Source organism: Pan troglodytes, chromosome 19, assembly GCF_028858775.2.
Source record: "Pan troglodytes isolate AG18354 chromosome 19, NHGRI_mPanTro3-v2.0_pri, whole genome shotgun sequence".
Lineage (NCBI taxonomy): Eukaryota > Metazoa > Chordata > Mammalia > Primates > Hominidae > Pan > Pan troglodytes.
In genome coordinates, this window is record NC_072417.2 from 12,552,752 (window position 1) to 12,578,721 (window position 25,970).

At 53.2% G+C, this 25,970-nt stretch overlaps 1 protein-coding gene across 6 annotated transcripts in view; it reads right to left on the reverse strand.

Moving 5' to 3' along the window:
• Nucleotides 1-116: 116 nt before the first annotated feature.
• SMG6 (SMG6 nonsense mediated mRNA decay factor) overlaps nucleotides 117-25,970 on the reverse strand; it is a 245,042-nt gene continuing 219,188 nt past the window's right edge. For all 6 annotated transcript variants that reach the window (XM_003315290.6, XM_016931164.4, XM_016931163.4 and 3 more), the window contains 5 exons: nucleotides 22,130-22,276; nucleotides 9,037-9,190; nucleotides 5,722-5,933; nucleotides 5,327-5,408; nucleotides 117-1,889 (listed from right to left, as the gene is read on the reverse strand). In XM_003315290.6, the coding sequence (XP_003315338.3) occupies nucleotides 1,759-1,889; nucleotides 5,327-5,408; nucleotides 5,722-5,933; nucleotides 9,037-9,190; nucleotides 22,130-22,276 (726 nt within the window). In that variant the 3' untranslated portion in view covers nucleotides 117-1,758. The remainder of the gene's footprint in view (nucleotides 1,890-5,326; nucleotides 5,409-5,721; nucleotides 5,934-9,036; nucleotides 9,191-22,129; nucleotides 22,277-25,970) is intronic.

Consider the following 25,970-nt stretch of genomic DNA (forward strand, 5'->3'; position numbering starts at 1 on the left):
CTGGATGGGCTGCGCCCGCTGGGTGGAGGAGCCAGAAAGGGCCACCCTCACACAGGTGCAGAGGCTTGGACCTGCCTCCCTCCCCAGTCCCAGAAACAGATCAGCAAGAGGTCAGGTATGTTTCATAACTAAAAATTTATTAAGGAAACAAAACCAGTGCTGCAAACGGGACAGAAAGGAGATGGGTCTCCCTCCCGACCACCCAGTCATCGGCCTTCCAGCTGGGGAGAGAATCTTAAAGGAGAGGCTGGGGACCCTGTACTCCAAAGAGCCCAGTCTTCTGAGACTCTAGGGGACTCCTACCCCCAAACTACTGGCCTTGGCTCCCCTACACGGTACCCCATCGCTTCTGGCATAGTCCTGGGCCTCAGGGAGGGCAGAGCTGTGCACCCATCCTCCAGGCAGGCTGTGCAGTCAGGCCATGGGCTCTGGGGTATCCCCCACTGGTCCCATTAAGATTTGCCCCTGGCTCCACCAAAAACCCCATCTTCCCCTAAGTTGTCCTTGTCTCTGGCCCTGGGTTTCAGGAACTCATTCTTGGTAAGGAAGCCTCCCCACTGAGGTACCAGCTAAAGGGGCAAGGAAAGGGCCCCTGTGTCAGTTTTTCCGGGGAGTGAGGGCAAAGCTAGAAACCAGGTTAGGCGACGGTGCCCCAGGCACTGGAATGCCTCAGGCTGGGCTGTCCACGCCTGGAAGTTTCTCCCAGCACAGGAGCCGAGGGTGGAAGGCCCTGGGTGGGAGAGCTGTACTAGGTTCCTGCCATGGGTAGCAGAGAGGGAAAGTTCAGAGTGAGAACCCCTACGACGAGGAACCGCGGTGAAGAAATGAAGGGGATCAGGGAGGTGAACAGGATCAACTAGAAGGGGAAGGAGGGTGAGGGGCTATTCTGGAGGGAGGGTAGGCGGGCAAGGAGGGGTGAAGGGGGAGCTGAGGAGAGTCAGGACATTTCCTGAAGAGGAAGCTAGATGGAAAGAAAGGCCAGTGAGGAGAGAGGGAGCAGGTGGAGGCCACCCGAGAGCACGGGCCTGAGACCAGATGCCCCTTTCCTCTAGACTCATGACTGTCCATGGGGAAGCAACTGGCAAAGTGTGAGGGACCCAGGTTGATAAGGGCAGGAAGAAGAGCAGCAGGAAGGGTGTGTGGGAAGTCTGGGGTGGATGGTAGAAGCGGTGGGGGCCCAGGGCTGCTGGTAGGGACATGCTGTCTAGAAGCCGACTTGGGTTCATGGGCGAGCCCAGGCCTCAGGGAGACTGAGGACACACACCCCGGGCACTTCTTCCTGACTTAACCAAAGCCTCTTGAACACATTCAGGACAGAGGTTCTGAAGATGAAAGGGAACTGTGATTTCACTGCATCTGACGGAAACTCTGAACCCCTGCCCTGTCTCCACTGGAGAAAGTGGCTGCGTCCCCAGGCGAGAAGGCCCTCCCTCAGCCTTGGAATGAGACGGGGGAGGGAGAAAGGCTGAGAGCATGGGCGGCCTATCTGGCTTGCCCAGCTGCTGTTGCTGTAGCCAGCCACCTCCCTGCTAAATCCTGGCAGCCCAGGAGGGTCCCAGCAGCTTCCGCCCGATCCTTGGGAGGGGCTCTGTGAGGAGCAGGTCCCCCACAGCATGGCCACGGCGTGGGTTGGAAGAGGATGGTTTATTGTCTGGGTGGATTGGTGGCTCAGGCACGTGGGCATCTTCCGTGCTACACTGGGCGCCTGGTGGCCTTTCAGGAACGGTTCCACGGTGGGGGGGCCCCAGTGTGGCTCCCTCAGCCCACCTGGGCCCACGTGAGGAAGGCTGGGATGTCCCGTACAGGAACATTCCTTGTGAGCGCCTTCACACGCAGGTTCCGGTCATCCGTCAACAGCACCACCTCCCGCAGTAGCCGGATTGGCTCCTCTGTGGGCATGAGAGAGCAGAAGGCTGTCACTGAGGACAGGAGGCAGAGGGCTGGCTGCTCTTCTCACCCTGGAGAAAGTGGTCCTGGGGAGGGGGTGCCACGCTAGCCGTGTCTTGGCCCTTCTACCAGTGCTTTCCTCCGTCCGGGCTCTCAGCCCCGGGGACCCTCCCCTGCTGGCTTAGAGAGGGCTGCACTGGGCTTCTGCCTTGACTCTGGCCTCCCATACAGGACTCTCTTCTGCCTAGTTCCCAAAAGCTGCCCAAACCCGCCAGCATCCCAGGACCCTAAACTGAGGGAACAGAAGCAGCCCCTTGAGCTCTACTCCTTTTTACCACATGGCTGGCCCCCAGATCACAACACCGCTCTCCCCACACCCCACTTTTTTTTTTTTAACAAGTCCTCTCCCTCTAAAAGCCAGCAGGTTGAAGCTTTAGGCATCCAGAGGCAGAAAACTAAAGATGGAACAGAAAATGTATCCAGGGTTTTCCAGATGTGGGGAGAGGGGTTAGCTTAAGGGAGCCCTGAGGAGAGGAGAGGGTAAGGGTCTTGGCACACCCAGGCTTTGGCCAACCGGTCGCCCCTGCTAAGTAACAGTAATCCATGTATACAGGCAAAAGTCTCTAAGAGGACGGAAGAGTAAAAAGGAAGAGTAGAGTTAAGATGATGATCCCAGTTCTCCGTCTTGTACCCCAGGGAAGACCTGTGTATCCTTCCAGGTTTCTTTAGGCACATTTACAAGTACATACACTTGGACATATAACCTTTTTTTCCTACAGCATCATGATCATATTAGCCACACTTTCAGAGTATATACTTAAAAGGTCTTGCTATAGTGGCACAGATATCTTTCATTCTTTTTAGATGACTTTTTTTTTTTAAGCACAGTCTCTCCACTACCTCTCTTTCCCTAACTCCCTAATCTTTAACACATTGGAGGGAATTTAAGCCAGGGACAAGCACTCACACAAGTGACATCCCTACCCTGACAGGCCTGCTTGGGTGGCAGGTCTACTCGTCAGTCCCAGGCTGGGCATTTCCTGACAGAGGTCCAGGTCCGGCAGACAGCAAGGCACAGGAAGTGTCCTGCTGTGCTCACTGACTGCGTGGGCTGGCGGGGGTGGGGGGGCCGCAAATATCCATGTCGGACCTGAGCAGTCTCAGGCTTGCCAGCTCCAGGCAGGGAGGCTGAGAACTGGCTTTCAGCCTGGGGAGGAGTTTGGAGGATTCGGGAGGGAGAGGTTTGTGGGGTTGGTGGTGGCGAGAGAAGAGGACAGGAGGAAGGAGAGTGTGAAGGGAGGCAAGGGGCTGTGGGCAGAGGGGAGAGGAAGGTGGCCTCGGGTGAGGGGATACTCAGAGACTACTCAGCTGCCTGGGCCGGGCCCCTCTGCAGATAAGTGTGGCTGGGGTGGTGGCATGCAGGGCTGTGTGGGGCTCCCAGCTGGCTGGCTGCGTCTGTAGCAGCCCCACTATTCCTGCCCTGGGCCTCAAACCAGGAGCGTCCCAGGCCTTAGGTCAGCTAACCAAGGCCCGACATTGCTGGCAGGGGTCTGCAGGGGTTTCTGTGGATACTTTGACATTTTTCACAATAAACATCCTCTGTTTTGACACGGGTAACTTCACTTTGTTAGAAACCAGAGACTGTCATCTTGTCAGGCCCCATCCGCCATAATCCACATGATTTTAAAATTCAACATCGTTTACACATAAACATTTAGTGACGGTTTCTCTGTGAATCTGACAAGTTAATCTGCTAAGAATTCACACTGACAAATGGGCTTTGATTACACCAGCCATTGCTGATGTAATTCTGATAGGGGCGGTCCCCCGGATGGCAATGGGTTCCTGTAGGCTGTTTGGGGTGAAGTCGGGGGTGGGAGGACTAGTAGGGCCAAAGCCAAAATGTGTCCGTTCTGAGAAAGAAAGTTCTGAGGCTGGGGTGGGGCCCAGCAGTCCTGGAACCACACTTCCCAACAAGGCCTTCAGCAATCCCGCCTACCTCTCTCTCAGGAGGTACCCCTCTAGGAAGCTCAGGCTTGCCAGCTCCAGGCAGGGAGGCTGAGAACTGGCTTTCAGCCTGGGGAGGAGTTTGGAGGATTCGGGAGGGAGAGGTTTGTGGGGTTGGTGGTGGCGAGAGAAGAGGACAGGAGGAAGGAGAGTGTGAAGGGAGGCAAGGGGCTGTGGTGGGCAGAGGGGAGAGGAAGGTGGCCTCGGGTGAGGGGATACTCAGAGACTACTGAGCTGCCGGGGACAGAACATAACCTCCTCTGTTTGGCTCAGCCAGGTCTCCTTTTATCACTTTAATGCTCATATCTGGTCCCGAGGGATATGGCATGCAAACCTGGTGGCAGGACAGGACCTCTCTTGAGCAGCGGCTGTGGGCTCATAACCAGCCCCTAGTAAAGAGACTCATGCAGGAGTGAGGGGCTGTGTCTGTATGGGGAGAGGACGCAGGAGAGAGTCAACTCCCAGAGCAGCCTGAACACAAGGGCTAGAAAGAAACACGGACAGAAAGGAGAGAGCAGCAGAGACGGAAAGGCAATGACAAGAGACCACTTATAGGTAGACAGAAACGAAACGGTGAGAACTGCCAGCTCTGCAGATGACACAGAGCTGGCAGGTCCTAGGAATTCCTTCCAAATGAAAAAAATGCCAGAATCCTGGGAGCCAGGAGCAGAAAACCCTAGTGTCACTGACCTGTGGGGTGAGGCATGAAGGCCAGCTCAGGGTTGAGGGTGAGGTGGTCAAGCGCTTGGGTGAGAAACCCAGAGTGGGCCTTTGGCCCAAAGATGAGATTCTGCTTACCCCAAAAGGTCTTGAAAACCGGGCTGAGGGCTCAGTCCTCAAGCTCTCACCAACCTCAAACTCTAGCCAGCCTTCAAAGTGCTACAGCTTGTGACCAAAGAGACCAGGAAGCAAAGCCCACTATTCACTGGGGAAATGCCTCTGCCCCAGGCCTGAAATAGGGTAAACACTCAGGGGTGAACAGAGAAGGTAGGAAGGTAAGCATGGCCAAGAAAGGGAAGTGTGCCCCAGGGACCCCTGGGGGGCTGCCCTCAGAGCTGCAGAGGGCTGGGCTCGGGAGACCATGGCCAGCACCAGCTACAGTGAATCATAAAGACATTCTTGCTGTCAGACGGAACTCACTGAGGACACCCAAGAAAGGAAACGGATGCATGCGGGGTGAAGAACCTCGCGGCCTAGGGCTGGGCTTCCTGGGCTAGGCTCATCTCTAGTTGGCCAAGGGTGCACCTGGCATTCCCTGGGGCTGGGGGAGCCAGGACAGGGAGGTTGGGCCTCAGGCATGCATCAGCCCTGAGCACTGATTCCTTAGACTTCCCAGGCCAGAGTCAGTGGAGCCCTTCTCAGGGGCTGAGGATGGGTAGGACGAGGTAGGGCAGTGGGGATGGATGATCCCAAGGCGGAGGCAAAGCTGTACCTTTGCTGGCAGGCATGAAGTCCTTAGCCTTGTCTTTGCAGTAGTGGAGGCAGCAGGACAGGATGAGATCATCGTTGTTACCCTGGAGGAAGACATGTGTGAGAAGCACCACTGGGCAGAAGGGGGCGCCATGTGGAGGAGGAGGAGGGATCCTCTGCCTCTGGGGCCCTGGGCAGGGCCACCTCCCGGATCCCTCCCATGCATGCCCTGGCCCTGCCTGGCCTGGTCTGACTGTGCTAAGAGTGACTTAGGGGAGAAGGAACTCCCCCACCTGGGCCTCCATGGTGGCTGGCCCTCAGCTGCCCAGGCTGATGGGCCTCCTTCAGCCCTTCCTTCCTGGAGACCTTGTTCTGGAAGCTGGCTGTGGGCTTTCCCTTCCTGCCACAGGGTCTCACCAGCTGGCCAGTGATGTCCTCACTGCGGAAGGCGATGGATTCGAGTTCATTGCCACGGCTGGTCAGGGCTCGCAGGCAAGAGTCCCGACTCTCGAATCGCTGCTCGAGGAACTCGATGGACTTGCGGGCCTTCTCTTGTACCACACGGGCGTAGCCCCCAGCCCGGTGGTCTGTCTCCTGCCCCTTGGCCAGGCCGTCCAGCTCATTGATCACTGATGAGACAGAGCCCCACAAGGTATCAGCCTCAGCAATCAGCTTTCATCCTAGGCCTCTGTCCATTCACTTTCCCAGCCAACACCTTCCCAGACCAGAATCCATCCTTCCCCCACAGGAGTCTTCCAATGAAACTATGGCCAGAGGGGAGCTTGTGGGGGCTCTACTCCCTTTCTGTCTCTTCTCCTGGGCCCTGCCCTCCTCTTGGGAGGAACTTAAAGGAATCTTCTGGAGCTGCTGTATTTAGAGGAAGAAATCTGGTCCCTCTACTGCATTCCTTGGTTACAGGACTAACGTGAAAGGGTCCCTCAGGAGAGTCCAGGGTATGCAGCAGCTCGAGGGAAAGGGAGGCGTCCTTCCTCAACTCCTTGGGCCCCCACACACGGCAGTCCAGGAGGGGTAAAGTTCTACCCCCAGCCCCACTGGTGGAGTGCAGGGAGGTCACCATGGAGGAAGGGGCAGTCACAGCCTCATTTGCAAGGCCCTGGTATTCCTCAAGACCAGAACCTTGGCACATCTACCTTCTGATACTGCACGTGTGTGTGTGTGTGTGCGTGCACGTGTATGTCTGTGTGCGTGTATGTGTGTCTGTGTGCGTGTACGTGTATGTGTATGCATGTGTGTGTGTACATGTGTATATGTATGCATGTGTGTGTGTGTGTACATGTGTGTATATGTCTGTGTGTGTGTGTGTGTGTGTGTGTGTGTGTATGTGCCTGTCTGCCTCCCTGTGTGTCTGGGACATGGCTTCATTTTCTGGTGAAGATTCTTTCCAAAATTCCAGCCAAAAGCCTGAGGTCAAGTGGGAAATATGTGCTCCTCGGGGGCTCTGGGAGAGTTTGGGGTCTGAGGCCTCTCCTTAGCGCAGTGATTCATGGCTCAGGGAGCCGGCGTGAGCATGCTGTTCCATGGTGAGCCTGGCACTCATTGTCTGGGTATTCGGAGACACTTTCTGGAAAGGGCCCATGTGGGAATACACACACACACACACACACACACACACACACACACACACACACAATGCCCATGCTTTCGGCACCCTCAGGCTGCGGTGTCCACACAGTGCATGGCTGAGGTTGGGAAGCAGTGGTAGATGGGTGTATGGTACAGCAAACAACATCAAACAGGAAAAACGGGTATTCTATCCCAAAATCTGCTTTCCTGCTTCCAAACTAAACAGGCTTCAAAGAGGAAGCTTGTTTGTGCTTCTGCACCAGGCGGGGCTTCTCCACGCTGGGGTCAGGTCTGCGGAGCACAGAGCAGGTTAAAGAGCACCAGAAACAAGAAGGGAAAGCTGGCGGCTTAACCCTTTGCTGCTCTGGGCACAGGACGTGAGTCTACCAAGGAAAGCATCAGTAAACAGGAGCCCTCCTCTTACAGCCTCTGGGAGAGTCCAGGGGCCTGCCCAGCTGAGGCAGGTCCAGAGAGGCTGGCCTGTATGGCTGTAGCACAACTGTCAGTTCCCAGCACCCTTAGGCGTCGTCTCTTTGTCCTGCATGTATCTGCTGGGTTTTCTCATGCGTTTGCTCCCTCCCCACCGAATCCGGATTTCCTTACTAAACCCTAAGCTCCTCAGGGCCAAGGGCTACAGCCTGCCTTTCACTGGATCAAGAACAAGGAGACTCAGCCCACAGCCTGGGGTACGATCAGTCCTGGTGACGAAAAACCCTGGCAGCCTGGGACGGTGTCTGAGGCACCTTACGGCTCTTAGGGGGCTCCTGAGATGTCCACAGCCTCTTTCAGTTGTACCCTTTCCTGACCATCTAGCAAAACACTTTCTTTCCCCTGAAAAGCTCCTGGGTAGGAAAGCAGAGAGACATATGACCCGGCAAGGCAGCCCGCCCCAGCGAGGAGAAGGGAAAGCCTGGGACAACGTGATGGTTTTGCTGCCCTGCCTTGGTGACAGAAACTGTTCTACTGTTGAAGAGCAGAAAGCCTTCCCTTAGGTCTAAGGGCCTGGATTTAAGAGGTTCTGGCCAGGCCACATGGGGAGGGGAAGGAAGACGGGGAGGGTGGAGGCAGGGAGGAGGGCTGCTTCGGTGCCAACATTCTCAGGTGGTGCTAACGTGTTTCCCACAACCCCCCAGGGTTCTGCAGCCTCTGCAGGGGCGGATGTTTCCTGCCCTTTGTTTCCACCCCCATCTGGCACTAAGACACTTGGGACTGGGAGGGAAGGCCCAATGGAACATCTTGGCATGGATGTCAAAGGTGGCTTGGCAGGCAGACTGCCAGTCTGGTGGCTTTTCCAGAAGACAAGGCTCTCAAACTTGCTCCAAGTAGCTGCTGAGAAGGGGATGTGCAAACGCCTGGGCCTCCCAATCATCTCCTAGACCCTCTCCCTCCGCAGAGGCCATCAGCTAGATACGAGCCCGGAGCCCAGAGCCCACCCTGAGGCTGACCCACCACAGAGCTCCAAGAACTAACGGTACCCAGACGGTCCCGTGGAGACAGCCCAGCTGGGCCTCTCTGGCTAGAGGGTGGGAAAGCAAGCTAGCTGGGTCCTGAGATGCTGACCCTGCACCAGCACCAAGGCCCAGACAGTGGTAAGGGCCCAAGTGGTAGGAATCCACAGGCATGAGCCAAGGGCTTGCTCTGGAGGGTTCCTGCTGGCCTAGCCTTAGGGTGACACTGGCCAGAAGAATGCTACCTCGAACCAACAGAGTGATCATGAAAAGCTACAAGACAATCAGACCAAAGGCATCTAACCACTTCAAAATCCTCCCAGCCTCCCTGCCAGACCACCCAGCAGCACTGCCGTTATCTGCCAGGGCTGAGTGTTTACCAATAACGGGAACCAGCTTTGCTGTTTTACTGCAAGCTTTATAAGGATAAAAACAAGGGCTGGGCTCATGCAGCCTCTGGTTGCTGGGACACAGGAGTCCATTTGCTCAAGCAGTTTAAGCCATGGATCAGCCATGAGAATGTGAACTGCTTTGATTATTAAACAATTTTCTTTGCCCCACGCGTTCCCTACTCCCCTGCAAATCCCATCTTACACACGCACAGCAGGGCTCTGCCTGCCTGGCCTCCAGGCCGTGGGGCGTGTGTGGAGGGGGCTGCTGTGCACGTGCAAGGCCGCTCTGCCCTTCCCGCCTGACTCACCGATGAGGGGCACCACCAGGATGTACTTCCTGCTCTCCAGCAGCCGCGCCAGACTGGCCAGGTGGTCAATGAAGCCGTTGGTGTCTGGTACGAGGAACAAAGGTCTGATTTCGAGCTCCATCTGCCTCATCTGACTGTGGTCCTCCAGGACAGCCTATGGGGACAGAGTGGTGAATGAGCCAGACAGCGAGCAGGCAAGCAGGTGGGTGAGCCAGGGCCCCGACACTACGGTGTGTCAGCATCCTGCCCCTAGGAACCTCTTCCCCTCCAGAGTAATAACCAGTCCCCGTCGGGTCTCAGGGATAGGCCCAAGGGCTGAACATAGCACTGCAATAAAAACAGAGCTCAAGGGGCCCAGGGAATGGCATGGGTACAACCCTGCCGAGGGCTGAGAAAGGATCCTGAGGATATTCAACGTAACAGGTCTCTTAAAGTAAGACTGGAACTAAAATTCAACAAGGGAGAATTAGGTTCCTTAGATATCAAAGTGGTTTCACATACATTATCTAGAAAGCCTACAGAGGAGGTACTTTTCAATCTAGACATGAAAATGCAAACAGAATCTGTTATTTTGACTTACTTCACTGTGTAGCTAAAACAAAACAAAACAAAATAAAATATACCCTGGGCAACATGCTGAAACCCCGTCTCTACAAAAAAAAAAAAAATTAGCTGGGTGTGGTGGCACACGCCTGTGGTCCCAGCTACTTGGGAGGCTGACATGGGAGGATTGCCTGAGCTCTGGAGGCGGAGGCTGCAGCGAGCCGAGATCACACCACTGCACTCCACCCTGGGTGACAGAACGAGACCCTGTCTCAAAAAACAAAAACAACAACAACAAACAACGAACAATGAAGTTGAACTCAAAGGCTATACAAAAAAGTGATACTGACAGCTAATAATACGAAATTCCCCTGCAGCAGCAGCTGAAGTCCGTGCAATGTGATGAATTAAGACCCAACTCATGTGTCTGCAAAGAGCAACACCCAGGTCAATCACAATGGCCCACCACCTTGCCCTCGACCAGCGCAGTTTCCTAAACACGGGTCTTTTCTGTTCTACCTCTGCTCCTTTGCCACGAACCTGTACAAGCTACACTATTATTTACTCGACGTTTTTCTTTAAACTGACTTTGTCACTTTTTTTCTTAGCCTCTTCTTCAGCAACCATATCGTGGTACTAAGCAATTGACAGCCTAGTCATATGCTTACTAGTGCAAGCTAAACTGCCAAACAAAAAGTAGACAAAAGAATAAAAGCAGAAGAGTCTCCTTGGCCCCACTGTCCCACCGCCTCCTCTAGCACCTCTCACCAAGCACGTGGCCCAGCGCTTGCCTTCCCTGTGGACTTTCACATTTCTCAGGGAAGTTCCCGAGAGATGCACATTTGCAAAAGCCTGATTTTCTTCTCTGACAGCCTTACACGTGTGGCAGCGGCCCTTCGAGACCGGCTCTGGGTATGTCTGTCACTACAGAACATGGCCACTACTGCACTGCTTCCTCTTCTGGGGACCATGGCCAAGAATCGAACTGATCTGCTGGCATCTGCCCAGACAGCATGCTCCCTGAGTAGGGAGGTGGAGGGCACCCACACAAACCTGGCGGGGCCAGGAGGGCAGGTCCCAGCCCTGTCACACCCTCTCATGGCCTTCTGCCACAGAGCAACTTGCAGAGACCCAGATGCAGGCACAGGGCTGGGGAAGTGGACGTGCGTGCCAACCGAGATGGGGCCCACAGTGCTGGTCCTGGCCACCAACAGTCAGTGAGGAGGCTGCTCAGGTTTCACTGACAATGACAGTAAAACTGAAAGGGCATGCCTTCAAATGATGGGGGTGGCTTCTCTGTGACCTGCCAGGGACCTCTCCCTATGAGTAAGTTGTTGCTGCCACTGCCACCACAGCTGGTAAAGGCACAGGCTACAGGACGCTGGCAGGCATGAGAAATGCAGCTCAGGGGCCCGCTCTGCTGAAGTCTTCCTACTGATCTCACCTCATGAGAGCAAGGTGCCACTACTGCGGGCTACCTTCCCATGGGAGGCGGGGTCACTGAACCTCTACATAGGGCTGCCACCTAGAGGGTGACAGGCATTCCAACAAACCTGGCTTGGGCAGTTTGTAAGAACAGGAAATGGTCCCTGCTCAGGTTCAGTAAACCCCTCTGCCCTTTCTCCTCTTGCGGAGGAGCATCAGCACTCTCTTTCCTCATTTCTCAGGCCATGCGCTCTCCGTCTAGCTCTTCTGTTGCCAGGCATGCTTTCCTGGTACCATGGCTCTCAAATCTGTCTTTCTGGGTGAGCAGGGACAGAACAAGCATGGCTTAGGGAGACGTGGGAGCAGTGGCAGCTGGAGTGACAGGGGCTGGGGGTCTGGCTCTGCACTGCGCCTCTGCCTCTGCCCCGCAAGTCCCCTACCATCTCAGTTCTCCTGCCTTGAGAAACAACCGTCCAGCCTGGTCTGACTCTATCAAGGAAGTGGCTGCCATTTTTTTTTTTACCCTATGTGAACAGTCAGCTCCTAAGCCCTGGTACCATCCTACCTCTATTGCTGGCAATTAGGCAGGAGAGCCTTGAAGCCAGGTGGCTGAGGGATGCTGGGGACAAACTGAGCCTACCTGTGTGTTCTGATGGCAGGACAGAAGAAAAATCTAGAAGCGAGGTCCAGAGACGCTCTAAATTCCCCAGGTTCTTAGCTCTGGCTTGCAGCTAGAAAGGTGAATAGGCCGCAGCCTTTCAGAGGGGGCTTCCCTGGGTGTGGGGTGGGGCCAAGCCCCGTGAGGGTGGTCAGAGCTGTGCTGCCATCATCCGGTCCCAGGGACGCCCGCAGACAACTTCCCTTAACCTGGCTCTGCCCAGTGAGTCACCAAACAACTGCTTCCTGTTCCCCGCATGCCCTCACGGAGTCTCAGGAGATGAGATGAAGCTGCTCCCTTTTCTCCTGGGGTACCGGTGGGCCTCTGGGTGGGGGGGTCACACCTGGGTCACAAGACTGGCTCAGTCCCCTTAAAAAGAGTGGCAGGCGGAGGAGGGCTTCGGAGTCCACAGGCACCCTTCTACGGGTGTCTGCATTTCCGGCCCTTTCTGAGTGGCGCTGTGTGTGTGTGTGTTTAGCATTTGCCCTCCCAACTTTTCCAGATTTTACCCGTCAGATTCCTGGCAGCTGTGCACGGCGCCTGTGCCGGCCGTCACGTCCCATTCCGATCTCTGGGTCGCACGGTAAGAGGAGGACACAGGATGCGCAGGGAGTGAAAAAGTGATGTCGGTGGGGAGAGTGCCAAGTCCCCACTCGCAGCCATGGGACACTTGGGGAGCAGGGGAAGCATGCCGCTGCAGAGTTCAGAGGCCGGTAGTGAGGTTTATTTTTGTTTGTATGAGTAAAAAGCTGCAGAAGCCTCTGGTGGGGGTGAGGGGGGTGCAATCGGAATGCTGTGGTTCAGACAGACTGGCCCTGGCATGGAGTCAAGCGTGCTGACCCGGAAGGAGAGTTCCACAGGAACCTTCTAACAGCAGCTGAGGTTGGGCCACAGTGATCCCTGGATAGTGCCCTTGGAACCCAAGCAACACACGGACACTCTGAATCAGATTGGTAGCAATAAGGACCCAAGTTGGCATAAAATGTGGAAGAAAAAAATAATTCTGTTTCTGGAAGGTGCTAAGTAACTAACTTTCTCTAAGGTATGGGAGTTTCCTGGAGCAAGCTGGCAGAGAACTGGGAAAGAGATCATATACAATAATACCTAAGGAGGAAGCTAACAGGCTTGGGTCTCCAGGAAAAACTTTTGCAGGTTAAGTTCCTTCTCTACGGTGGAGATGATCTTATGATGCTTACCGCTGCAAGCTGAGACAATGAACATTACAAGTAACAGCAATTCAATGAGCTGACACAGGAGGTGTGGCACTTGGAGAACCTGGATCATGAAGCAGAGCAAGACCAGGAGAGGGGCCTTCTGAGGTCTTCCTCCTGCTTAGGGGCTCCCATAGGGAGTGCGGCTGCTTCCTTCCCTCTACAGGGTGAAGAATCATTCATCCCTGAGCCTCTCTGGCCAGAGCAATGTCTTCAACAGAAATTAGAAGCTTTGTAACACAGGAAATTTCCACATTCACCTTATATATGAAAGTACCTAGCAAAGTGCCTGACACATATTAGTAACTCAATAAATGCCAGCTTCCTTTCTTCCTTCCTAACTCTATTTTTTATTTTCTACATATCCAGAGCATAAATATCAGGGGGAAACCACCAGGAAATAGAACTGGGGATGAGGAGGGGTGGAGCAGAGGACTACTGATGTGTTTTTTTTGTTTTGTTTTGTTTTGTTTGAGACGGAGTCTTGCTCTGATGCCTAGGCTGGAGTGTAGTGGTGTGATCTCGGCTCACTGCAATCTCTGCCTCTCGGGTTCAAGCGATTCTCCTGCCTCAGCCTCCCAAGTAGCTGGGATTCCAGGCGTGAGCCAACACGCCCGGCTAATTTTTGTATTTTTAGTAGAGATGGGTTTTCACCATGTTGGCCACACTGGTCTCAAACTCCTGACCTCAAGTGATCCGCCCGCCTCGGTCCCCCAAAGTGCTGGGATTACAGGCGTAAGCCACTGTGCCCAGCATTTTTTTGTTTTGTTTTGTTTTGTTTTAAAGAGACACGAGTCTCAGGCCAGGCACGGTGGCTCACGCCTATAATCCCAGCACTTTGGGAGGCCGAGGCGGGTGGATCATGAGGTCAGGAGTTCGAGACCAGCCTGGCCAACATCGTGGAACCCCGTCTCTACTAAAAATACAAAAATTAGCTGGACGTGGTGGCTCATGCCTGTAATCCCAGCTACTCGGGAGGCTGAGGCAGGAGAATTGCTTGAACCCAGGCAGCAGAGGTTGCTGTGAGCCGAGATGGTGCCACTACACTCCAGCCTGGGCAACAGAGCGAGACTCCGTCTCAAAAAAAAAAAAAAAAAAAAAAAGAGACAGAGTCTCATCCAAGCCTGACCAACATGGTGAAACCCCATCTCTACTAAAAATATAAAAATTAGCCAGGCGTGGTGGCACGTGCTTGTAATCCCAGCACTTTGGGAGGCAGAGGTAGGCGGATCACTTGAGGTCAGGAGTTTGAGACCAGCATGGACAATATAGTGAAACCCCATCTCTACTAAAACTACAAAAATCAGCCGGGGATGGTGGCACATGCCTGTAATCCCAGCTACACGGGAAGCTGAGGCAGGAGAATCGCTTGAACCCGGGAGGCAGCGGTTACAGTGAGCCGAGACCATGGCACTGCACTCCATCCAGCCTGGGTGATAAGAGCAAAACTCCATCTCAAAAAGAGAGAGAGAGAGTCTAACTCCGTCACTCAGGCTGGAGAGTCTAACTCCGTCACTCAGGCTGGAGAGTCTAACTCCGTCACTCAGGCTGGAGAGTCTAACTCCGTCGCTCAGGCTGGATGTAGTGGTGCGATCACAGGTCACGGTAGCCTGAAACTCCCAGGCTCAAGTGATCCTCCCGCCTCAGCCTCCTGAGTAGCTGCGACTACAGGTGTGTGCCACCACGCCCGGCTACTGATTTCTATGAAAAGACTTATTGTATATATGTATCTTAACTATGTGGATGTACATGAAAAACTGGAAATAAAATAAAAATAGGAACAGTGGGTGAGATAAGCACTGGCTGACTGTTCATCCTCGGCCAGCAGAAGCCAACGAGGGCAGATACTGAGGGTGCTAGAAAAGGCAGGCAGAGCCACCAGCAGCATCCCCTGGGAGCAGGAGGAGGAGCATCTTCATTTGGGGTACACTGCAAATGAAAAAACTGCTGCTTAGAACCCCTTTTCTGGATGTCCAAATGTACCACAGAGCTTAATATATTCTTGCACTCTTTTTAAAAATGATAACTATGGCAATTTGTTTGCTATTTCTTACTGTTTTAGGAGGACTGATCTTATTTTCAAACTAGACTGTCAAGTGCTCAAGGAGAACTGCCTACTTTTCTTGCAGTTTCCACTGTCATACCTCCCATACCGCCTGTTGTATCATAGGACTTCAGGGGACAGTGGGCTCAGTCACTGGCTCTCAGAGCTGAAGGGCACTTAGAGATAATCGGATTGAATTTTAACTGATAACTTGATCTAAAAAGCCAAAGAAGCAGGCAGGCCCTTTCCTGATGGAGAGGGAGGGGCAGGGCTAAGCATGACACCTTTGAGCTTGCTCTGAGCAGCAGCCTGAGGGCGTTTCAGACAGTGGCCTGGCCACTCTGTGGGAAGCCAGGCCCCCAGTGGATGGTGCTGGAGCAAAAGCTGGGGCCCAGCACTCAGGTTTTGGGGAGGCTGGAGCGGGTCTGGGTGGGAAGGGCGGATGCCCGCTCCACAGGCTGATGTGCTTTCCTGCCTTGACGTGAACGTGCCCCCGGCCTGGTGCTGTGCTGGCTCCCACCCTGTCTCCGACAGCCAGGAGCCAGGCCTGAGTGTCTGCCTTCCGCCAGCTTCCATACAGGTGTGGGGGGCTCTGTGCATACCCCATTGTTCCACAACAGCCCCCCCTAGCTGGGTGGCAGTATGAATGGACGGCAGCTAAATTTAGAGTGGAACTCCTGGGGCCACCACAAAGGAGGGACTACATCTTCAGGAGGGCGGGTGGGCGGGAAAGGGACAGGGGAGAGAAGCTATTTTGAGAACACATGTCATTGCTGGCCACAGAGCAAGACTGTGGCCATAATGCTGAGGGAAACAATAGATGTGGCCAGAGGAAGAGCCTGTTATGTTTCAGGTGGGATGTTTGCAACTGCTCAGGAAACCTGACCCCGCCCGACAGCAGCACAAATCACAGCAAAGCCTCAGAGAGGCAGTGAGGAAGCGGGGGATTCACAGGGCCAGGGCCAGCATGAGGTGCCAAGAGGCCACGCCTCATGCCTGGAGGAGCATTTTCAGTGACTGCTTTGCCCTGGTGGTTTGGTTAGGAATCAAACACTTCTGACCAACTTCCCAAACCATGTACCCTGCCCTGGTCTCTGAACAACCCCAAATGGCAATGGGAACGAAAAGAACTCAGGAGAAAAGCAGCAAGGTGGGCAGAACCCACAGGAGGAGCTGTCTCAGGCAACAAGACAGAGCGTGGGCTGAGCCGGAGAGTGTGGCCTCAAAGCCCTGGGTGGGCGGACTTGGCGCCCCCCAGCATCCAGGGGCCTGCCTGGGCGCTGCAGCTCCAGCTGCACAGGCTCTGAGAGCTCCCCACACCCCTTTTCTGACCTCCAGTCGGCCCCACTCACCAGCCTCTGTGCAACGCCGGAAGCAGGGAGGGACAGGCTGCAGAGGGAGACCAGGCCTCACCTCCCCCATGCTCACAGAAGAGCTTAGGCGGCCCAGGGGTCTAGGTAAGAGCAGGGAAGTGGGGGTGTGGTTACAGCCCCAGATCTCACTTGGACTTTATAGCTATCCTGGGGGCCAGGAGGATTTTTTTCAACCCCATCTTCACATCCCCTTCCCCAAACATGCGTGGTTCCTGTTTTGCCACATCTGTGAGAGGCGCTGGGAACGGGGACTTGCCTTACACCTCTCGGTTAACACCCTGGAGACTGATGGAGTTCAGAGCAGGGTAATTTACAGCCCATCCCTCCAATCTTAATTCACTCGATGCTCCTTTCTTCCTTATTGTATTAGTGTGACCCAGGTACCTGCCAACAATAATGGCCTCTCCAGCTAGGAGCCTCTCCCCAACTCCCAGGACAATTTATACCTTTTCCTTGGATTTTCCCCCCTTAAATTAAACAAAAAGAGGAAAAATAAGAAAATGTTAGCATGGGTTTGGAGCACTGAAGCCCCCGTGGTTCTGGGCAGGAAGCCAATGGCCTGAGGGCACACATGTGTGTGCTCTCCCAGAAGGGCCTTCACCGGCCCTGTTTTACAGCCACCTCGGCACAGACTCCAGGGTTCACGCATATGGCCAGACAGATGTGTCTGGCTTACGTTCAAGGCTGGAAAATGAAGAATTATGGAAGTGAAGGGCCCCGGGCATTAAAGGAGGGGGGGAAGGGAAGGGGGGAATTTTTCCTCTGCTGAGAAATCCTCTTGTGGCTGTGAGGCTGGAGGAAGGAGGCTGACAGGAGGCAGGGCCGCCAGCTTGGTGCATGTGGGGCCTGTTCTTAAAGGGGCCACAGCAACCCCAACTCCAGCTGGCCCGCAGCAGGCCTTCCATGCTTGGGCCTAAGCAGCTTCCTCAGAAGGAGCTGATCAGGAGAACAGGCAGCCTGGACAGGGCCCACCAGGCGCACGGGAAGTCAAGCGTTGGAGGAGACCTCCAATTCTGAAGGTGCTGCTGGTTGCTGGAGAGGCAAAGCTAAACACCAAGCTCCAGAAGCAGATGGATCCTGGCAGCATGTGCTCCCTCGGCATCCCGGACTTGCGTTTTGTACGGACGCTCATTCACACTTCAAATCACTTGTCAAGGACTCTACCACATTGTACCACTGTACACTCTGGAATGTGATTAGTTCTGTGTCCCCCAGACACTGGCATAGTAAATGCTCAATGCCACTTGCTAAACTGAGCTGAAGACATGCCTCCCGATTCCAAGGAGTGCACAGACAATGTGGGAAACAAGTCCAGAAATAACGGGAACATGAGACATGATGGCAGGTCCACAAATGAAGCCTGAAGAGTGTCACAGGAACGCTAAGCAGAGGCAGACGGATTCCTCCTGGGGGAGACCAGGGGGGGCTTCACTGGGGAAGTGGAGTTTCATCTGGGGATTGAAGGAGGAATAGAATTTCGACAGGTAACAAGACATATGGAGCAGAAAAAGGGCACTCTGCTTTGAGGGACAGCATGAACAAAAACCCGAGTGGAAAAAGGCAGAGCATGCCTAGGGAGTGGAAAGGAAGGTTGGTGTCACTGTCCAGGCAGGAGGGCCTTAGTGTCTGCACAGGCATTTTACGTGCACTGTGGTTCATTCCGAGGCCTCACAGCAGCTCTAATATTGGTGCTTTTACCACTTTCACTAAAAAAGTGTTTAAGAGACGGGGTTTTGCTATGTTGCAGTGGTTATTCACGGGCATGGTCACTGCACACCATAGCCTTGTACTCCTGGGCTCAAGCTATCATCCAGCCTCAGCCTCCTGAGTAGTTGGAACCATAGGCACGTGCCCACTGTGTCTGGCATTACTTTCATTATAAAGATGAGGAAACAGGCTCAGAAAAGTTAAATAATTCGCCCAATGTCATATAACTAGTAAGGGTTCATGAGGGATGGGGTAGTGGGAGAAGAGGCTGGAAAAACAGACTGGGAACAGATCAAAAAGCCTTAAATGCCAATAATAGGGAATTAGACTTTTTTTTACTAGCCAAGCAAAGGCCTGATGATTTCTGAGCAGGGGAGTGGCTCTTTCAGGAAGAGAATGATGGAGGCAGTGCAGTGAATAGGAGCCTGGTGGGCAGGAGCCTGGTATGCTACAAACTCCAGGAGGTGTCACTTACAGAAACAAGGCAAATGGCACCTTCTGGGGCTGTGCAACGCAGGGGCCTTGACTGCTACACTCTAAGCAACTACTTGACCTAGAATAGTAGTAGTGGCAATGGAAACAGAGAGGAGAAGAGGGAATAAATGTGTGAATAAATAGTATTTAATATGAAATTAGATACTAGGGGTTAAAAGCCAGAGTGGAATTTAAGATGATGCTCTAGTTGCTACTATTATTGTCACTGAATACTTTTTTTTTTTTTTTTTTTGAGACAGAGTCTCGCCCAGGGCTAAAGTGTAATGGCTCGATCTCAGCTCACTGCAACCTCCACCTTCTGGGTTGAAGTGATTCTCCTGCCTCAGCCTCCTGAGTAGCTGGGATTACAGGCACCCGCCACAACACTCAGCTAATTTTTGTATTTTTAGTAGAGATGAGGTTTCACCATGTTGGCCAGGCTGGTCTTGAACTCCTGACCTCAAGTGATCTGCCAGCCTCGGCTGCCCAAAGTGCTGGGATTACAGGCATAAGCCACTGCGCCCAGCCACTGAATACATATCTGCTGAGCACTAACTCAGCTTGCTGAGACTAAGGAGTAAAAGGAAGGATGGAGGAGACCAAAAAAAGAATGGTGGTGAGGAAGCCCAGGAGGGTGGTCTGGTGAACAGAGAGAAGACAAGGGGTCATTCATTGATGCTAAAGTGAAGCTGAAGGAAGGTGGCTTTAGGGCCCAAAGACAAAGGGAGGTCAACTATGACACAGACTGAAATTTGATAAAGATAGGTCATTGGTGATTGGTCAACTATGACACAGACTAAGGTTTGATAAAGATAGGTCATCGGTGATTTTTCTTTTTAAGATGGAGTCTTGCTCTGTTGCCCAGGCTGGAGTGCAGTGGCGCAATCTTGGCTCACTGTAACCTCCGCCTCCTGGGTTCAAGAGATTCTCCTGCCTCAGCCTCCCGAGTAGCTGGGACTACAGGCATCCGCCACCACACCCGGCTAACTTTTGTATTTTTAGTAGAGACAGGGTTTCACCATGTTGGCCAGGCTGGTCTCGAACTCCTGACCTCAAATGATCCACCCACCGTGGCCTCCCAAAGTGTTGGCATTATAGGCGTGAGCCACCGTGCCTGGCCATATTGGTGACTTTTGACGCAACAGTTTCCATAACTGCTGGGTTGAGAGTCAAGAAATGACGGTAGAAACAGAATTTCTGGGAAAACAGATGGTAAGGAAGAGCAAGAAAAGAAGCATAAGGGCACTTCGGGAGGCCGTGGCGGGCAGATCACGAAGTCAAGAGATTGAGACCATCCTGGCTAACATGGTGAAACCTGGTCTCTACGAAAAATACAAAAAATTAGCTGGGCGTGGTGGTGCATGCCTGTAATCCCAGCTACTCGGGAGGCTGAGGCAGGAGAATCACTTGAACCTGGGAGGTGGAGGTTGCAGTGAGCTGAGATCACGACAGCGAGACTCCATCTCAAAAAAAAAAAAAGTAAAAGAAGCATGAGGATAAAGCTATTTTGAGGGTCATGCACAAGTTTACATGTAGACCCACAGCAGGGCTGGGGAGGCAGCCACATGACAATGGATGATGCCGGTAGAGGTATTACACACTGATTCCAATGGTAGCAGGGACGTGAATCTGTCTAAAGAATGATGGAGGCTGGGCGCAGTGGCTCATGCCTGTAATCCCAGCACTTTGGGAGGCCAAGGTGGGCAGATCACCTGAGGTCAGGAGTTTGAGACCAGCCTGGCCAACATGGTGAAACCCCATTTCTACTAAAAATACAGAAATTAGCTGGGTATGGTGGCAGGCGCCTGTAATCCCAGCTACTTGGGAGGCTGAGACAGGAGAATCGTTTCAACCCGGGAGGCAGAGGTTGCAGTGAGCTGAGATTGCGCCACTACACTCCAGCCTGGGCGACAGGGCAAGACTCCATCTCAAAACAAAGCAAAACAAAACAAAAGAATGATGGATCTTGGCCAGTGTGATGGCTCATGCCTGTAATCCCAGCACTTTGGAAGGCAGAGGCGGGCAGATCACCTGAGGTCAGGAGTTCAAGACTGGCCTGGCACACACAGCAAAACCCTGTCTTTACTAAAAATACAAAATTAGCTGGGCATGGTGGCAGGCATCTGTAATTCCAGCTACTCTGGAGGCTGAGGCAAGAGAATCGCTGGAACCCAGGAGATGGAGGTTGGAGTGAGCTGAGATCATGCCATGGACTCCAGCCTGGGCAACACAGCGAGACTCTGTCTCAAAACAAAAACAAAAACAAAAACAAACAAACAAAAAAAAGATGGCTCTCGATTGGTATTTATTCCTCTTCCCTGGCCAGGGTGATTAGACAAATATCAGACAAAGGTGGCCATTCATGGAGCACATACTAAGTGCCATGCACTATGCTAAGTGCTTTACATACACTGTCTCGTGTAGGCCTCACAGTGACTCTGAGAGATAGGTGCTATTAGCACTTTTTTCTTTTTTCTTTTTTTTTTTTTTTTTGAGATGGAGTCTCACCCTGTAGCCCAGGCTGGAATGGCCTGGGCAATGGTGCAAGATTGGCTCACTGCAACCTCCGCCTCCCGGGTTCAAGCGATTCTCTTGCCTCAGCCTCCTGAGTAGCTGGGATTACAGGTGTGCACCACCATGCCCAGCTAATTTTTCGTATTTTTAGTAGAGACAGGGTTTCACCATGTTAGCCAGGATGGTCTCAATCTCCTGACCTCATGATCCGCCCGCCTCAGCCTCCCAAAGTGCTGGGATTACAGGCGTGAGCCACCGCGCCTGGCCAGCACTTTCATTTAACAGATGAGGAAACAGGCTCTGAGAAGCTGAATGATTTGCCCCATGTTACAAAGCTATTTAGGTGGCAGGGCCTAGACTGTCACAGGGTCTGCCTGATCACATGCATCAAACCCTATGCCAAAGGACAGGGTTGGAAATGGGCATCCTTAAAGAAGCGGAGCGGGTGGCTTGATGCTTCCCTATGCACACGGTTCACCTTTAAACGGGGAGCAGGACTGCCTCTTCCCTGTCTGCCCCGAGCCCTAGAGGACAGCAAACGGCCTCACAGCACAAGGGAACAGACCTAGAAGGCCAGGAAGAAACACTTGCTGGGGGTGAAGGCACGGGCCCGTGAGAGGGCTGACGGGGGTCAAAGTCCCTGTGTGGAGATTAAGTAGTTTGTCTCTGCAAGGGTGTAGTGAGTATCTTGTCCGGAGGAGTCTTCCATTTCATTGGGAATCCAGGCAAGCAGACTGTGGCCATGCCATCCTCTCCCTGGGAACAGGCGTTCTGAAGTGAGAATCCACAGCCTCTCCAGGGATATCTGGATAAGGCTCAGGGAAACTCTGAAACCCCTCGTATTGTGTGAAAGATCATGTATGTGTGGTGTGCATTTGGAGATTCTCACTGGGGAAGCAGCTTTTCTCAGATTCTCTGAGAAGACCGTACCCCTGCCTTGGAGCCCAGGATGAGGGAGACTCTAGGCACCAAACCTGCTACCAGAATTTAGTGGTAGAGTAAAAAACAGGGGTAGAGCTAGAGAGAACACTGCAGGACTGACTCTTTCTTAGTGTCCTGCTCAGCTCTGCTCTCTGCCCACATCCTCTCATGCCCTAGACAGCAACCCCCATAGGGGGAACCACGCTCCCCAGGCCGACTTCACCTGGATCTTTTCCTGGCGACGCTGCTGCTCAGCTATCTTCCTGGCCAGAGCCAGCTTCTTGGCCCGAAGCTCCCTGATGTCATCCTCGCCTCCGCTGCCTTCAGCCTCTGAATCTTCCTCAAAGTCTTCAATCACCACATCCTCCTCCTTTGGGTGGTGGAGCCGACCAGGACAAAGAGGAGACAGTTAGCTGGGCCCACGGCTCTTACTGAACCCAACATTGCCCTTGTGGCCCCTCACCCACGCAGACTGGGACCATCCCTTGCAAAGGGTCCCCTGGTGTGTGCTTCCCTCTACTCAGGCAAAGGGAGGTTGACAAAAGCTGTCACTCTTTCCCCGGAGCTGCTCTCTTTTATACTCTGGGGCTCTTCCCTCAGAGAGTTACACCATAAGTCACTCGCAATCACACATATATAACTGCGTGCTTTACTCACACTCTGTGTTCTTCCTGGTACACACTCACAAAGTCAAACTTTAGGGCTATTTTCATTCTGAAGTCACCAATGATTCAAGAGGGAAACAACAGAGAAAGTTAAACCACCCAACTTAAATCTAATTCATGCTAACGATCTGATAGGAATCAGCTCTGGCCAACAGCTGGGAATGAGGCGTGGAAGTTCCCTTGCCGCAGACAGCATCAGGGACAGATGCTGCAGCTCAGCAGACCTCGCCCTGGTTTCTTTTGAAGACTCCAGCCTGGTGGTGTGAGGACTGCTGGGCCCCTTTACTGGAATTCACATGACATGACCTTGCTCAGCTGCCCTCAATGGCCTGGGCAGGGTAGGAGGTGGCTGGCTGGCTTAAGGAGCCTCCTGCCAGGCTGGTGGCACATTCCCCAAGGATGGCACCTCCCTACTTGCAGCCTCAGCTCTTAGCAGCCATCACTCCCTGGGTGGTCCCAGGCTCCATTCCTTGCTTTCTTACTTTTGGCCTTGGTCAACAGAGAACATGCAGCTGCCCAGGATAGCTTCCTTTGAGGGACAGGGTTAGCATGGGTACACAGGGAATAATTTAGTAGAAGGTTCCTGTTTCTAACTGGATTATAATAATGACAGTGATGACAACAGCTATCACTTACTGAGTGCTTATTACTGGCCAGGTACCGGGCTAAGCATTTTTCATGTATTAACTCAGTTAATCCTCACAACAGCCTGTGAGATAAGATAGGTGCTATCACCATCCCTATCTTATAAATGAACAAACTGAGGTTTAGAAGTCAACACCTCGCTCAGGGTCACATGGCTAGTAAAGGCAGAGCAGGGATTGAAGCCCAAGTGAATCTGACTCCAAAGTTTATGCTCTTACCAATAATAATAAGCTAAGCCATCCTGAATCCAGACCAGAAGCTCAGATCCAGCCCTCAGTGGCTCAGCATCGTGAGGCCTGCTGCAGGCCCACCCTAGATCTGTTCAGTACAGACTGCTCTCTTCTCTAACTGTCCAGCTCAAGGTCATATACAGATGGAGTCTCTTGACTGAAAGGGATTACTCAGGTGGGTGGCTGGGTAGATGACGGGGGTATACTTTGCCTTGTGAGCAGAATCTAGGGGTGTTTTGGTAGGATCCCTAAGCGACTAAACTGTGTTCTATTCACAAAGAACTATGTCTGAAGAAACACCTTTCCCTACCTCTCCCAATCTGCTGAAGTGATTCAGTTTTGCAGTTTGGGGAGAGATGAGATCTGAGGATGGGGCCAGAACTGTCACTATCCTAAGAGACGTCAGGGGTCTTGGATGCTGTCCACAGTCACCATTCATCTGACACAGGCATGCTATAGTGTCACAGCGCTCACCTCCAGAGAGGCCCAGGCCGTGGAAAGAAGGAAAACTCTGCACATTCACTTCCTTGTTCATGAGGTTAACCCAGACTGCAGTGAGCGGGACAGAATGCCTGCCTAGCCCATGGGGGAACACTGCCTCTGCCTGCTCTGACTAGGGATATACAAGGTTATCACGGGGCTTGAAGTGAGCTTGACTGAGGTCAAAAGAGGGTCAGAGAAGCTTGTCTGAGGTTGGCTCAGCTCTCACAGTAAACGAGGAAGTGCAAGGTTATGAAATTACACAGACCAGGGTAAGCACAGTTTCCCAGAGGCCACTAACATGAAGGAACCCAGGAGACTCGTGGGAAAAGGAAGAAGTGGGCAGCCTGGTGTGGGTCACAACCTTTGTCTGGTCAATAAGCCTTAGAACGAGAAAAAAAAAAGTGTGGCACTACCAAGATCCGGGACCAGAGAAGTCATCTGTTCCTTGTGAGGGCAGAGAAGGCCTTCTCTGGCTTTGGTGCTGTGGCCCTCTCTGGGCCTCACTTGCCTCACTGGATTTGGGACTGCAGGCTCCCCTGGCCACAGGGCATCTTTGGGCAAGCCTGGGAGCTAACCTGGCTGTGCCCTCAGCCTGAAAGTGCGGGTGAAAGAGCTGACGGAGGCACTGCTCCACCTGTGCTTCCCCACACAGTGCCCAGGGCTTGGGTGGCACTGCTCTGCCCTGCCTGAAGCCTGGACGCCCTGCCAGCTTTAGCAAGCCTGCTGTCCCCTCCCACGCTAACAGCTCATTCTTTCCCATTATTCTCTGCCCAGGTTTCATCTGGAGAGTCTGGAATCCTAGGCTCAGCTTTATCCCTGGAACCACCTCTGTCCTGGAAGCTGAGCCCTATGTCATCAGGGGTGGGGTGGGGCTCTCCAGTTATTCTAATGAAGCCAGTCCAAGACTCTGCTGCTCTCAGGACTCTGATCCAAAGGTGGCCACTCTATCACTGTTTCAGATCACAAACGACAGCTTCCCAGCTGACATCTGGCTTCCTTGGCCTGTTGCTGATTTCATCCCTGTACCCCGCCCTGCTCTACCGGGCGCTTGAGACTGCTGCAGGCCAAATGACTGTGTTGGCCTATGGGTGACCTGGCCCCTGGCTAGAATCGCTTCCGTCCCTTCCCTTAGTCCCATGTTCCTTCCCACCTAAGTCTCCTGTCTTTAACACTGTGGGGTAAAAAGAAGAGTCAACCTTCAGGCAAAAGTGAGGTGTGTGTGAACACACATCCAGACAGAAATACCCACACCCAGACACACAGCAGGGCAGCTGGAAGTGATACTAAATGCATACATGCTCCAACAACATCACACTCACAACCACTCAGAACCCACAGACAGCAGGGAAGCTGGCAGCAGTGTTTACTTAAACTGACACACAAACCCAGCACACACAGACCCACATCAACAATCACCCCCAGAAAGACACAAATAGGCAATGGCAATATATAGGGCAGGGCAACTGCCAGTGGACTTTTGCAGGGGCGGGTACACAGGCTCATGCATGTGCATGCATGTGCGCGCACACACACACAGACGCGCGCACACACACACAGACACACACACACACACACACACGAGTCTGGAGTGAAGCAAGGGCTACAGGAACAACCAAGGGCAAACAAACAAGAGGAGAATTCCTTAATCACATCAGGATGTGCAGGAGGGAGGGAGGGAACATGGGAGGGAGGGTAGGACAGGGGAGGGGTGATTTTCCACACAGGGCCAGCAATGTCAGCTCTTCCTGTACGTGTGCTGGAGGCTGGAGTTCAGGCCTGTGCTGCATTGGGCTCCACACATCTATAAACTTGATCCTGACCACCCCCCTCTCCCTTTCCTAAGCCTCGAGAGCTGCACATTATTCAACTCCTTCTTTCTTTCTTTTCCTCCCTTCTCCTCAATGCAGCATTAAAAGAAGCATCTGGAACTCGTAGTGGAGTAGGATGGAGGCACCGGGGTGGACTGGCAGGAAGGGGCACCATCAGAGCACACTCTCGAGAAGCTGGCTGGTCACATTAACACAGACGCTGTTCTCTGTGC